This window comes from Melospiza melodia, chromosome 1 (genome assembly GCF_035770615.1).
Source record: "Melospiza melodia melodia isolate bMelMel2 chromosome 1, bMelMel2.pri, whole genome shotgun sequence".
Lineage (NCBI taxonomy): Eukaryota > Metazoa > Chordata > Aves > Passeriformes > Passerellidae > Melospiza > Melospiza melodia.
The window spans coordinates 24,428,111-24,442,798 of NC_086194.1; the positions used below are offsets into that span (position 1 = coordinate 24,428,111).

Here is a 14,688-nt window from a genome sequence, read left to right on the forward strand (position 1 = left end):
AGGGGTCCAGCAAGGTGCTAAGCCCCCATCAGAAAGGATGAGCCCTCAATTTTTACCTTAGTTAAAGAGAGGTGAAAACACCCTGGCGCTTCCAGGTCCAATATAAGAAACACAAGGGTTATCCCAGGTTAATAAAGCAGAAGTTTAGTGATCCTACCAGAAATATTATCACCACCTGACATGTGTCAGGAGATGAAGAGGGTACTTCACGTATTCCCAAAAGCGTTCAATTTTCCTGCCCACCTGAATGTTCTTGTTTGGAAGCTGCTTAATTCACCTAACTGTAGCCTTGATATATCAAATTGCAACCTTTTATAAAACCTAGGTTAGAAATTATTATCAACTTGATTTCACCATGTAACAAAATACTGGTCATAGATTCCAACTAAGTTCTAACTGAAATAATGGGATGTTTAGTACTGGAATAAAACTTGTGTTGGCACTTTAAATGTCCCATATGGGCAAAAGAAAAGAAAAAAAAAAAGATAAAAAAGGAACAGATAAGCACAGTTATGTTTTTCAATTGCGTCCTGTAATTTCCAACATTTGAATATATTGTTGATGTTATTAATATACTGCAAGTTTTTACACAAACTCACACAAATGTCCTGCATGTGGAAAATGGATTTTATTTTCAGCAGCTTGCGCGAGTTGTTAAATGGCATTTAGACTTAATACAAATCAAACCTCCCTCCTTTTGAATAGAAGCAACTAAATTAAAGCAACACTATTTGCAGCACCAACAATCTGCAAATTTTAGTTATTTTATTAATGAGAAGTAACTTTGTTACATGCTAAACTTGTTAGAGGTTTTCCACGAAACAATCACACGATATTCCCAATGGCAGCCAGAAGCAATGAGCTCCTGCCAAAGGAAGCAGGGACGGCCCATGGCTCCCGACCCTCCCTGTGCCAGTGTGAGGTTTCGAAGGCACCTGCTCTGACTGCCCTACCCTGCACCAAGCCAGCAGCAGCTGCGGCGCTGGGCAACAGCAGGATCGGGAAACACACGGAGCTGACCTACGTGCCCTGGAGAAGGAAAAAACTCCTTTTCCTGCAGGCACAACCATGCCACAGCCCATGCGCAGGTGGCCTCACCCTCGAATGCTGCCTCCACTTAAGCAAAGACTGTAGGATAAATTCTTTCTTCTCTTGTGCTGATATAAATAAGATTTAAAAGGCTATCTAGTGGGTTTTGGTGTGTGTGGTTTTTTTTTTTTTGAAGTTACTATCAATACAACTAAATAAGAGCGACACAAGCTTCTTTTGCCCACGCAAAACTCCATCCATCACCCGTGATCAGGCCAGACACGGTCTGTGCATAACGCCCGAAAGAACCCGAGACAGGCCGGAAATTCTCGCCTATTTGTACGCTGTAGCTTGTCCCTACACACAGAACCGCGTTTAATCTCCCGAGCTAAGCACGTCCGAATGTACACACCCGAGCCCCAATACCCAAACACCGCAGCTCCAGCGCCCGCCCTGCCGCCCGCGCTGCCGGGACTTGTAGTCGTGGCGGCCGCTCGGGAACTACCGCTCCCAGGGAGCCGCGGGCGGGCGCGGTCAGGTGGCGCCCAACATGGCTGCGCCGTGCCCCGGCGCCTTGCCCGGCCGCTGAGCGCAGTCGGGGCGGCGGCGGGGCCATCATGCAGAAGATCAAGTCGCTGATGACCCGCCAGGTGAGCGGCTCTTCTCGCGGGGCGGCGGGGTATCGGGCTCTCCTCGGGGCCGCCGTGCCTGCCCGGGCACTCCGGAGAGCCGCCGGTGCGCGGGCATCGCCCTCTGCCCTGCCGGGGAGGGCTCGGGGCGTGCGGGCTCCTGCTGCTCACGCATCCGCCTTGTTTCTCTGCTCCGAGAAATGGAAGCGTGCTCAGGTGCCACAGCGTAGCTCTTGTCACAACAGAGACATCGTTGTTGAAGATGACAGGGCGGGCCCGTGTCAGTTTGCTTTTTTGACATATAATTCTGAGCGCTGGGCTGTGGTTCTGTAACATGGCTTTGTCTGGCAGCAAATGCTTTTGGTCCAAAGGGAGGCGAGGCTGAGAAGGTGCCAGGGACAGATTTTGGTGGGCACACAGTGAGTGTGTGCCAGAGCACTCGGAGTGTGTCTGTCACCTCACTGCTGTCTGCTACTTGTACCGATTGTCTCCAGGATTATGTAGATCTAAGCCTACTTTTGGACCAGTATTTTTAAGATTGAGAAGTGTATCAGCAGAACATTCTAGTTATTCCCATATATAAGATATCCCTGAAAAGAAGCCTCTTTATTTGTGTCTTATTGGAGAACTTAAAAAAAAAATCACTTGTGTCACCCACATCAGATATTCTAGATAGTTATAGAAAATCATGGGAAAGTCAGAAGCTTTTTTTCCCCTTGAACTATGCCCTCGGAGTTGTGATCCTTATGCAGGAGGCAGGGCTCAAAAATGAATACTTGTGTGAAAGTGGAATTGCCAGAATAGTGTTCTGTTCTGCTTCAGTAGAGGGTTACAGGGTTCGTTTTCAGCTTGATTGGGAGGAGTGCTGGGAAGCCTGCCCAGTGTGGAGATGATATTTTCTGCAAATGATAACAACTTAGGCAATTTTCAGTCATTTGAAAGGATTAGGTTCCATTTACCATTTGATAAGTGAAACATTTTATTTCTTCTGGAGGTGAGTCACTAGAACTGCATATTTTTGAGAGGACTTGGGGAAGATTTTGTGTGAAGTATGAGAAATGCAGCAGTTGCTTTGCTTATTTCTTGCTTTGAATTTCTGATGCGTAGAGGTGAGTCATCTTTGATGGTGGCAACTGCAGAGGGAGGATGTTTTGAAGTGATGTGTGACAAAATCTGAGAATCAAAACCAAAATGGAGAGGTTCTGCATCTTGGGAGGATGAAACAGTTGTAAAATGTAGTAGTTAGCACTGAAATTATGTACAACGCTTTGTCAGTTTCAAAGAATAAATACAAACTTTCTCACCATAAACTGATATAGTAGGTCCTTTTAGAAATATGGGTACCCAGGACCAGAAAGGGGCTTGGAAAAAATACTGTTAACATTGATCACAAGAGAAGGAAGAAAGTCTGCCTGAAACTTTTGACTCACAGGAACACACTGAAGTCTCAAGGGAAGCTGGAGTCAGAACCATATCTGAAACTTGAGTGTGTAGATTCATTTCTGCCTCTGCCTAGGGAGCTGGCAGAAAATATACTAAGCAGCCTGTTCTGTGGTATTGCTGCTTGAAATGGTGAGATGCTGTTTCAGGTTGTCAGGAGAAGTGGGTGCCCCATCCCTGGAAGTGTTCAAGGCCAGGTTGGATGGGGCCCTGAGCAACCTGATGTAGTGGAAGGTGTCCCTTGGAACTGCATGATCTTTAGTTTCCTTCTAACCCAAACCTTTCTATGAAAATTGTGAATATGTTTGATATTCAACAAACATACATGCTATTTATGTGGCTATATGTGTTTTAAGGAGTAATAATTATATAAAGCAGCTAGTGTGGATTATGCAACCTTTTCAGTTCAGTTACACATAGGGAAAGCCAGTCCTAGTAGTGGAATATGGTAAGTAGAAAAATATGCCATAAAGCAGAAATAATCTTGGAATAGAGTAGCTGGCACCTAACTTGAATTCCGCTATTTGATTCCATTAAATCATAAAGTTAGTGATACAAAGTATGCTATGTTTTTTGGACACATGCTCATTCTAAAATTTAAGATAACATCTGGACATTGACAGGAGGATGTGAGTGAGTTTGATAAAGAAAATATTAGTGAACTGTACTGAAAAGGTACATATTGCAGCATAAAACTGGAAATGCTTAGATGTTTGTGGAACATAATTTATATACCGATGGTCTTGCTGAAATGTTGCTAGAATGAGGTCTTAGCCTTCCAGCTGCATGTCAGAGTATTTGTTAAGGGACATGTAGATACCTATTCAAAATCAGGTAAGACTTGATTGCAAGATGCATAAAGGAATCAAACTGAACTGATTATTAAAATTATTTTAAAGGGTCTAAGAAGTCCTCAGGAGAGTGTTAATGACCTCAGTCCTATTGAAAACTTACGGATTCCTACAAAGGTATGATACAGCATCCCTCCCCTCCCACTCCCTTGTAGTTTTTCATTTTACGGTTAAATGACAGTTATGTCTTCTTTTTTTCCTTAATACCAGGTTTACTGTTGTTCTTTTTTCAGTTTTATTTCTTGCTGAAAATCTTTTAGAGTGTTTTAATGAAAGAAAGAGCTGTGAGACAACTCCAAATGGATTTGTATGAAAATTTTTTCTTGAAACTTTTCAGTTATCACTGGATGCAGATCTTAATATTATTTGGGTTTCTTGCTGGAGTGAATTAAAAAAAAAAAAAAAAGAAGAAAAAAGAAAAATGCCTTTTTGAGTTTTACTTTGGAAAGTAGATGCTGTGTGGATGGCCTGTATAGTACTAGTCTGAACATTAAGTTTCTTAATGATTTTGGTGCTCTAAGTATAATTTGTAATTTCATAGTTTTAATCTTCAGCATGTCTAATTAACTTCATGTTCTACTTTAAAAGTTAGATCTGTATAATAGCAGTAGTTTTTGCTAATTTTTTAGGTCTCACTATTTAAATGAAGCCACCTCACTGTCATCTCACAAGTCATGCTGAGTAATCTGTGTGTGAGGGTACAATTGTCACAATAATTGGGTGTTGCTTATTCCCTGTTGATCTGAGGGGAGGATTCACAAGACTTCTGTGATTGTTGTCTATTATTGTCTGTGAATTTGGTCGTTGCCTTTAAGATACTTAAATTACTGACTTGAATTTAGACGACCTATTTTACAATAGTTAAAAAATCAAACTGAAAGACCCCTTGTGTTTCTTTGTCTTATTACTCTGTAATATGTTGCCTGTGCTGAGGCAGGTCAGAGAATTAGCATTGCTGTATATTTCAAAAATCAGGTAAGAGTCTCTGAATTGGTACATTATACTTTGTGAAACAGTGGCCAATATATTGATATCAAAGAGCAAAAGTATTCAGTTGCAGCAATGTTGAAAAACCTGTCACATCTCCATCGCTTAAATTTCACAATTGCAGATTCCTGCCACTCCCTGAGCAGCCAGTTTTTTGCCAAGTTGGCTCTCCAGGTAAAAGCAGATGTAGGGTGTCTTGGCTGGATTTCCATTCTGTAATGGTTTGATCTTATATGTCTGATAAGTCTACACTGTATAGCAATAACTGTTTCTATTTAACTCTTGAATCATTAAAGTCTCAAGCTGTTTTGATGACAGAATCGTTACGGTGCTGCACTTTCATCATCACACTTCCACATTCAAGTTGGTATCTGCAGACTGATTTAGGGCAAACGTTACTGAAAACTTCAAAAGCTGCATTAAAGCTATACAGAAGTATACAGAAGAAAAGGCTGCAGGGTCAGCATTAATTAGGGCCAGTATGAATTACTGGTGAAAGGACAAGCCATTGGTTAGACAACCCTAGGTACAAACCCATGGTTTTTGAGATGAGGAACTATCACACTAGTTTGGAGGTCAAATGGGAAATAGGGAGGACAGGAAGAAGAATCTGCTGACATTCCATCCCCTGAGAGCAAAATTCTTTTGGGTCTTGATATCTGAAAGTTGTTGATTTGCTGACTGTTTGCTGACTGTGGCCAGCATGATGAAGTGATGACTGTACTCAATTTTTATTTTCAGGCAATGAAATTGTTAGGCATTTGGACATTTTAGTGAGTATATGAGTGTATTCACTCACTTTAACTGGTACTCCAGTAATTTCTGCAACTATTTTGAAAAAGTTCAATTTTTATCATATGAAGGCAAATAACCAGCAAACTTGCTTAACTTGTTAATACAGTCTTATGCAGCCAGCTCACTCACATAGGGAAGTACCTCAGTAAGTGTATAATAGTTTGAGTCTCATAAAGTAGAGAAGCCAAATCTGAACTGCAAGGCTGGATATGACAATTTGCCCAGAGAAGCTGTTGATGCCCCATCCCTGGCAGTGTTCAAGGACAGCTAGGATGGAGCTCTGAGCAACCTGGTCTAGTGAAAGGTGTCCATGACTGGAACTAGGTAATCTTCAAGATCCCTTCCATCATTCTCTGATGATTCTTTGATGATTCTATGATATCTAGAAGAGAAAGTTGTTTGTAGAAGGACATAGCATCTATTTTGACTGAAATACCTTACTTCATTGGCATACCCTGATTACCCAGGGAAACTAATTCTTTTTGAACCATTCTGTTATTGTTGTTTCCCAAGCTGATAACAGTTTTGTTAGCAGATTCTGTCACAAAAGGTTGAGGTAGATATTTTGCATGCTTGAATTCAAGTGTGTTGGATTAATGGTGAATTGACTTTCAATTAGGTTATGTTTATTTTGATGATAATCAGCTCATATGCAATATATAATGGTAAATAACAGTGAGACTATTTAAAAAATGTTTTTCCTATAGATAAAGGAATGTGGCTTTCTATTTTCCAAGCAGTAGCTGAGTGCTTTTCCGGAGTGCATTAAGTAGCAGTGTGGCTAATATGTGTTCTATGGATAGAACATATCCAACTTTGTTGTTCTCTCCATTAAGAGAGTTGTTTTCAAAGTATAATGTTTGTTTTGGTAGAGTGTGAGCTTTTTAGTAGGTACTCTCTACACATATTGAATAAGGGAAGATCAAAAGGAGGTTCTGAGCATTTTCTGTGAAAGACAGGGAATACCACAAACTTCTCTGTGGTACTGCCTTCCCTGGCTGGGGGAGGGAGGGGCAGGGAGGAAGAGCAAAGTAAGTTTATTGATATAGTTATGCATTGTATTTTATGATATTATAGACATTAATTGTTATATAAAACATATAGAGAAATATTAGATTGTTTTATATATATGGTTATGTATATTGTTATATTGAATATATACTGTTATAATATAATATATATACATTAGATTAGATTCTAGATGAAGGTTCTTCACCCAAGGGTGGTTGAGCACTGGAACAGCTCTCCAGAGAAGTGGTCACAGCACCAAGCCTGCCAGAGTTCAAGAAGCATTTGGACAGTGCCCTCAGGCACATGGAGTGACTTTTGGGGATGGTCCTGTGCACAGCCAGGAGCTGGACGTGATGATCCTTGTGGGTCCCTTCAAACTCAGTGGATTCTGTGATTATAAGACAGATATAATCTCTAAATATATCTTTGTATATAGATAGAATTCAAAGATTGTGTTTGCATGTGTGTATACAGATACATATGTAGATGCTTTATTACTTTTATTTCACAGTGGTGTATTGTTGCAGCATAGCTACTGATTGAATCTGTTGAGCACAGCCCTTATCCTTGGATTTAGGATTGGATTTTAGCAGAGGTGTTATTCATGCTCAGAATGGAGGGATATAAATCAGCAGCATATTCATTTGTGTGTTTTTGGTTCATAACAGAAAGGGAGGCTGTGTCCAAATCAGTATAGGGCAGACTTGGCCCCTGGTAACCTCCAGATAAGTGTGCATAGGCTGTTGCTGAGCTTCATCTTTTAACTAGATTAGAAACTGTTTAGAATTTTTTTTCTCTAGGTAGTATCAGTTAACTTTTTTCAATGTCTTCACTTCCTAGTCTTTTAGGCGATAGTGACTGGAGTGCAGAGAGTGTTTGCTTCTACTCCTTACAAGTAATGCTTCATTCAGCAGGGAAATATTGGTTTTGCTGCTACAGGCAACATAGCATACAAGGAGAGTGTGATGCACTGGGAAATGGCTGGGTAGACATCTAAAACTTGCTGAACTGCATTTCAGATGAGTTTGCAATGAGATGACTCTTCTGAAATACATTTCAAGGAATTGCCACAGGCTTCTAGACTGTAAACTCCTATTTCCGTAGAACAGGAACACAAAATGATGTGAGAAAGCACTGTGTTTTATTTAGCAATGGCTTCTTTGAGCACGCAAAGCTGTCAGACTTCTTTTTCCTTCTTTCTTTTCCTTCCCAGCTGCTGTCTTTCACTGATCTATTTAGGTGACATAATGAGAGAGGCCTGCTGCTGAAGGTTGCACTAGTGGTAACCTGACAGGATAAATTGTTTTTCTGTGAAAGTATGATCCCAAAGTACTGGGGAAAAAAAGATGCAGTTGGCACCACAAGTCACACGAGTTTTAGGTAGGAGGTGAGGCCTCTCGCTGAATAAAACTTTGGAAAAATGAGTAGCCTGTGAAACAGTATCTTACCAGGCTGTGTTGGCCCATTATTGATTGAAGAGTTCCTACTGCTGAATGCATATGTTAGCCTGGACAGGTGGATTGAAGTGCATATTGTGGTGTCCACCCTGCTGCTGCTTTTCCTGACCTCCTGTGTATCTATTAATTCTGTTTAGCAATGGCAAAGTTTTCTGCAAGGGTATTATCATGAGATTCCTGCTGTCACAATTTTTGACTGGCTTTTCTGTTCAGAATAGCACTCGGAATTGCTGAATTAACATAAAATGTAAGATGTTAAATGTAAGATGTTAACTGCTGACTTTTTTTCTTTTTAAGGAAGATACTTATAGGGCAATAGCTAGACGAGTTTTGGGGTGGAAAAATACTTTGAGGGATTTAATAGAGCTTCTCTCTTTTCTTCTACTAAGTGTGTGAGTACCAAATCCACAGAGCTAAACTGGGCCTTTGCCAAGACCCCTGAAACTGTGGGCTTATTTCTACATAGTAAAATTGTTTTTGTGTATGTGATTGAAAGGATGAGGAAAATAGAATATCAACAAATAAACTTTAGCTAGGGAGAGTTACCTCCTTCAGTGGTGAGTGAATAAATTTGCCTTATTTCAAACTACTGGAGCGTGATGTGCTGAAAGCTGCAGGTTATCATGGCAGAAAGTCTGGTGTCAGATAATGTAATTTATGGGGGAGCTAAAGTTTATCATGGAAAGTTATAACTAGACTGCTTTTCTAGAAAAAAATGAACAAGGTAAAGAAAAACCTTGTCATCTAATAAATATTTTCCTGAGTAGTGTTTTGGCAAGAAACACTCAGATGAGTGATCTTTCTGTGACAGAATAAAATGGTTTCTTAGCAATTTTCCTAGGCACTCCAACATCAAATCCAGAATATGTGTCCATAATAGCTTGCTTAATATATCTTTAGCAAATGTGAATCACCACTGACCTATGGTATTGAGATACTTTTTCACCAGCATGACAAGGTATCACTAGCCAGAATTTCAAATGATCCTAAGCATTTCTTCTTTGATTAGTTTTTCATCTTTTTTTTTTCTTTTAGGAAACAGCCACACAGGAACTTGTAGGTAAAGATTAGATGATAAATTCAGTTATTCCATTTGCAGTGGTTCAGTGTGTGAAAAACGCCAATCACTTGTTTTTAAAAGTTATTTAAAAGTTTAATAGTAATAAATTGGTTTTAAAAATAGTAATACAGTTAGAGTAATAATAATTTGGACAGTTTGAATTAGGACAATATGAGACAATAGAAACAAATAATTACAGATGTCCGGGTACCTTTTTCTGGGCAGCATAAGCCCGAAAAAGGACACTTTAACAAAGGATTAACCCTTAAAACTAATAGCCTGTTGAATATTCATACATCTCATACATGATGCATAAATTCCATTCAAAAAAGGATTCGGTCTGGTCATCGTCAGCTTCTTCCTTCTAATCCTAAGGCGCCTTCCATCCTTAGCCAGGCAGGAGGAAGTCAGTTTCTTCTGATAAGAGAACAACAAATTCCTTTTTTCTGAGAGATTTAGGTGTCCTGTGGCTGCTATCTGGTGCGAGTACCTCATTCCTTTCTTAAAAAAATATCCCACTTACGTAGTTCCTATTTTAACTATAAAAGTTACCTTTTAACTACAAGACTACATTTATCATATTATTAAAATATTAATACGACACTACTAATCGATACAACAAAATACATAGAGTAAATATCTGCGTAGAGCCATATAATATGTACTTTTCACAAGTGAACCCTGTTGCCTGTCTTGGATAATTTTTAATTTTAGTTTCGTATAACTAAAACTCAAAGTACTGTAAGATGTGAAACTGATTTACAGTGAGGTGTACATTATGGAGCTACCATTACAGCTATATAACGATATTATTTCCTTGTTTCTCTCGGTGTGTCGGTGCAGTCCATGTCCTTTATTGGCTGGCTGTGGGTTGCTGCGTGCACCTGCTTTGGTGGCAGTGACTGCATCAAGCGTTTCAGGGGGAGACCGGAGGCGCCTGGGCGGGAGAAGGTGGCTGCTGGACAGCTCTTCTCCGGCTCCCCGCTGCCTCCTCGGTGTTTTTGCTCCCGTTCCCCGCGGCCCCATCACGGCTCGGAGCCTCCTGGCTGCGGCCTGGCCCGCGGCCCGGCGGGGGCGCCCGAGCACCGCCGGCGGCAGCACTGGGGCCTCCCTCGGCCTCGCAGGCGGCCTCTCGGGGACGCGAGATACACTTGGAACCCGTTTTTCTCTGTGTCTGAGTCGTTGCTTTTTATTTCTCCACCGCCCCACCTTTTCCTTCTTTTCCCTCTTTCCCCTTCCTCTTTCCCCTTCTTTCCCTTCCTCTTTTTTTCTTGTGAGAAGTATTTCAGCGGTGGTTCCTCTGATGCTCTTCCAAACCGCTCACTTGTGAGCCCTTGGCTGTCTCTTAGTGCGTAGAGAAGCAGTGCCTTGCTGTGTGCTGTAAGGGTCACTTTGTCTCCGAACGTCTGCACATTGACCTTACCTCAGCTGACATGCAAAATAAGCAAATGAGTGGCTGTTCAGTCATTTAATCTAAAATTGGATGCCACACTGGTGAAATAAACCTTTGAACTCTTTGTGATGAAAATACCAGCACCTTGCCCCACAGGAACAGCTCAGCATTGCTGGGAGGCTCAGGGCAATTATGGGACCCTTCAGTCTGTTACATTGCTTCACCAGAGTTTAGTTTCATTATCAAGCAGTTTTATCCATTTTAACTTTACTTTTGATGAAAGAATATTCTAGCACTTCTCCCTTTTGAGGCTCTGATAAAGGATTTTTCATTCTTTTTGTGTGAACGATGTCCAGGAGAGGGCCAGTGTTAGTTGTAATGTCCAGTGCAGCAGAGGAAGAGGAGGGTCAGGCTGAGTCCTTGCTTTGCTTCAGCCACTGGAAGCATCTGGGTTGTTGGGGAGGCCTTCCAGAGGAGATCGTGACAGCAAGGAGGGGCATGCTTATTTCTGCAATATTGGCTTTCAGAAGGCTGACAGCACATCTCTGCTTAGACCACTGTGCTAAAATCTGAGAGCTGTTAATCTTGTGCAAAGAAGGCAGATCTGTTCTGGTTTTACCTGTAGAAATCAAGTGTTTAATGGCATATCTTTTATTTCAGTGAATGTGTGGGCTGAACTGAAAAGTTTTGCATTTGAAATGACACTGTCTACCTGTCATTTACAAAGAGAGTTCTTCTGTTTTAAAAAATTCAGGTTTTATTTGTTTTGGTTTTGTGTAATTTTTTTTTCTCCTTCTGGAGAAATAGTTTGCCAGTTTATTTTTAGTTTATTATGAGAATTTCTAAAGGTGAGGAGGAAAAAACTGGACTCAACATGCAGTTGGTGCCATAAATCAACGAAGAAGTGTTTAAGTGGCTGCAACGTTGAAGCCTACACTGTTTTTTGAGAAGTTTTAAATGTCTTGCTCTCCCTAATGCAAGCCACAGTGTACTGTACTTTCTGTATTTTGCCATTGCTTCTTGTGTTAATGTTGGAAGTTGCTTTTGGAAGAGGTTAGTTTTGTTAAAAGGTCGTTCTTCCTAGGATGTGTTATTACATGATGGAAATTCTGTTTTGTTTTGTGCAGGAGGAGCTCAGAGAACTACATGAAGAACCACCTGATCCTCAGGCACAACAGGAAATAATTAACAGCATTGAAGAAGTTTATTTTTCCAATGACTCCTTTGATATAGTGAAGTATGAGTTAGAGGTAAGCTGTCATCTTGAAAGAAAAAATGGTAACATAACAAAAAATGAAGACCAAAAGTATGCTTGTTTCAATTAGCTTTTTTTTGTTTCTTAGATCTTGTATGAATACAACACTGAACTCCCCTAAGTTATCTTGCAGTTGTGTGCAGCTTCTAGCATAGAGTATTGGTGCATATATATAATATATAGTCCCTTCTTTTAATGTAGTAGAATATGCTTACAGGCATTTTGTAATTTAAACTGAACTGAAAAAGTCAAGATAGTGGAGGAAACAAATCTGTTCTATATTTTGTGTATTTTTTTACCAAACTGAGAGAGCCATTTTCTGTGATTGGGTGGTTGTGTGCATACATATGTGACGTAATGTGAAGTAACTTTGAGGTAATTATAATACTACATGAGGCAATTATGATCATATGTTGTATATATATATATGTTGTATATTTTAACACTAATTGATTTCAGTATCCATCATTTAAAACAATGGATGAATTCTGCAAATTAGATTACAGAAGCCACAAGAATGTTTCTTTAATGAAACTGATTGACTAGCTAATGCTGAGTGTGAGTTAAAAACTTTTAATTTCTTACTGATTTTAATTTATTATTTAAATGCAGAGGCTTCCTCCAGTACTTAGTCTTCAAGAACTGGAAGAGTACAGAGACAAACTAAAACAACAGCAAGCTGCTGTAAGTGAAGTTTTTTCCTCTGTACCATTACACAATTTGTTGTCTTGTCTGTAAGTCTAGCAAGAAGTGTAACTGAAAAAAAAATTGATTTCTTAACATATTAGATACTAAGTATTTCTTTTAACATCATGTTGTGTGCCTTTATAGTGGAAAATCATCACTAAATCATACAATCATATGAAATCATGGAAGTAAATCTTAGTGTTAAGTATTGTAACAAAGAGCAAATGTGCTAACTATTTCTTTAGAAACTTGACTTTTTGAATGTTTATCTTGTAATGTTCAACACAGTGCTGAATAGTGGAGTAGTATCTCTTAGAGGGATTTCTGGCAATGTAAGACTTAAAATGTTTTAAAAACTCTCTCCTTGAAGATGTTATTTTGTCTTACTTTTCATTTGCCAATATATTAATTGTTCACAAAAGTATTTAGTGAACACTGATAGAGAGTTATTATGTAATAAACCAAATGAAATTAATGAATAGTAAGTATGAGGTATGAGGCAAAATTGGAGTTGCAGCGTTTGAAAGGTGCTTGTTATGTTGCAGACTTTAGAATTTTCTATTAATGTATTAATTGTTGTTCCATTACTCTTTTGAGTTGTATAACATGGTGGCATTTGGAGAATATCTGCAAATGAAATAGAAGTAGTAATCCTAATTCATGTCTTCAAATAAATGAAATATATAGGAGAATCTTGCTGTGTTAACAATACATAAAGCAAAGGCAGAAGCCTTAAGCTGCTTTCCCCATAATTCACCTATGAAGTTTTGTGAAAGATTAGTGAGAAGTTGAGGAAATGAATATTCCATATTTCTCACCAAGATTTATAAGGAAAGAAGTTGGAAGAGAGTGAGAAGTAGTAATTTTTTTGGTGTGTTTGTTTGTGTGGTGGTGGTGTTTTTTTTAATTTTAAGAGGACATCTGATGGTGACCTTGTTTTGCAAGGAAGTGCTCTCAAGACTGAGACAACTTCAGTGAGATATGCTGCATAATCCTGATATGTATTATCAGTGTCTTGGCCATTTTTTGCTTGCAGGATTGGAACTGGCTGCAGTTGAGGGAGTAGTTTCAGGGCGTGGCTGCTGCCAAAACATTTGAATGGGAAAGTGGATGCAGCTAATGAATAATAGGGGAGAGAACTGAGCACAAGGCTTCCAGTAAATATGGCCAGATATTACAGAATATATATAATATATATATATATTAGAATATAAACAGGTAAAAAATCTCAAGGCCAAAACCTTTGACAAGAAACATGTGCCCAGTTCTTTCCTCACCAACTTCCCCCAGTCAGGATTTGTCCTTGCTTGTTTCTTTCTTAATTTTGTCAAAATGTTTTTCTGGTATAGGAAGGAATTTCCTCCTTAAGCATGTGCCAAAGTGCTAAAATGTCTTATATATTGTGTTTCATGTCCTTATGTCATATTTTCAGGTAGAGTGTGAGAGACTGTTGCATGTTTGCTTCTTGTGTCTCAGTTGTGATCCATTTACCTTGTGATAGGTCATTTTAGACCTACCTGCCATAAAACATGTTGATGTCTTTCATGGAAGACAAAACTGTAGAATGTTGTATGTTGTTAGGTCAGTTCTAAAAATATTTTAATGGTGAACAGATTATTAGATAGAGGATTCAAGAAGCCTGTTGACATATTACACAATGGCTCTGCTTTTGCAAAAAACTAAATACTGCCTTTTTCACTTCAATGTCTGTACCTAGAGCTGGCAGAGAAATTTTTAATAATAGTTTGGAGATAACACCAAACTCTGAATTTCTCTAATGCAAAGCACTTATATGAGTGTGAATTACAGGTACTAGAGGTCTGATTTTCACTGACTTAATGATTTTGCACAGCTGATCTTGGTCATCCTGTTGTTTTTAGGGTCACTATAGACTTCTGTAGTTTTCTCAATAGTTTTCCATTCCACTGAAAGGATCCCAACTTGCTCAAACATTTTCTAATGTGTATATCATAATAACTTTAATTTGTAATTGTCTTGTTACAGGCAGTTTGAATTAGAAGGGCGTTTTAGCTGTATGTCTACTAGACTTCATTTTAATTAGCAGTCTGATATACTTAGCTATGTTGTTTTTTC

At 39.3% G+C, this 14,688-nt stretch overlaps 1 protein-coding gene across 1 annotated transcript in view; it reads left to right on the forward strand.

Moving 5' to 3' along the window:
* The first annotated feature begins 1,572 nt into the window (after positions 1-1,572).
* The window catches only part of VPS50 (VPS50 subunit of EARP/GARPII complex), an 81,866-nt gene continuing 68,750 nt past the window's right edge, over positions 1,573-14,688 (forward strand). The window contains exons 1-4 of the mRNA XM_063151418.1: positions 1,573-1,679; positions 3,998-4,066; positions 11,780-11,902; positions 12,520-12,591. Of these exons, the coding sequence (XP_063007488.1) occupies positions 1,647-1,679; positions 3,998-4,066; positions 11,780-11,902; positions 12,520-12,591 (297 nt within the window). The 5' untranslated portion in view covers positions 1,573-1,646. The remainder of the gene's footprint in view (positions 1,680-3,997; positions 4,067-11,779; positions 11,903-12,519; positions 12,592-14,688) is intronic.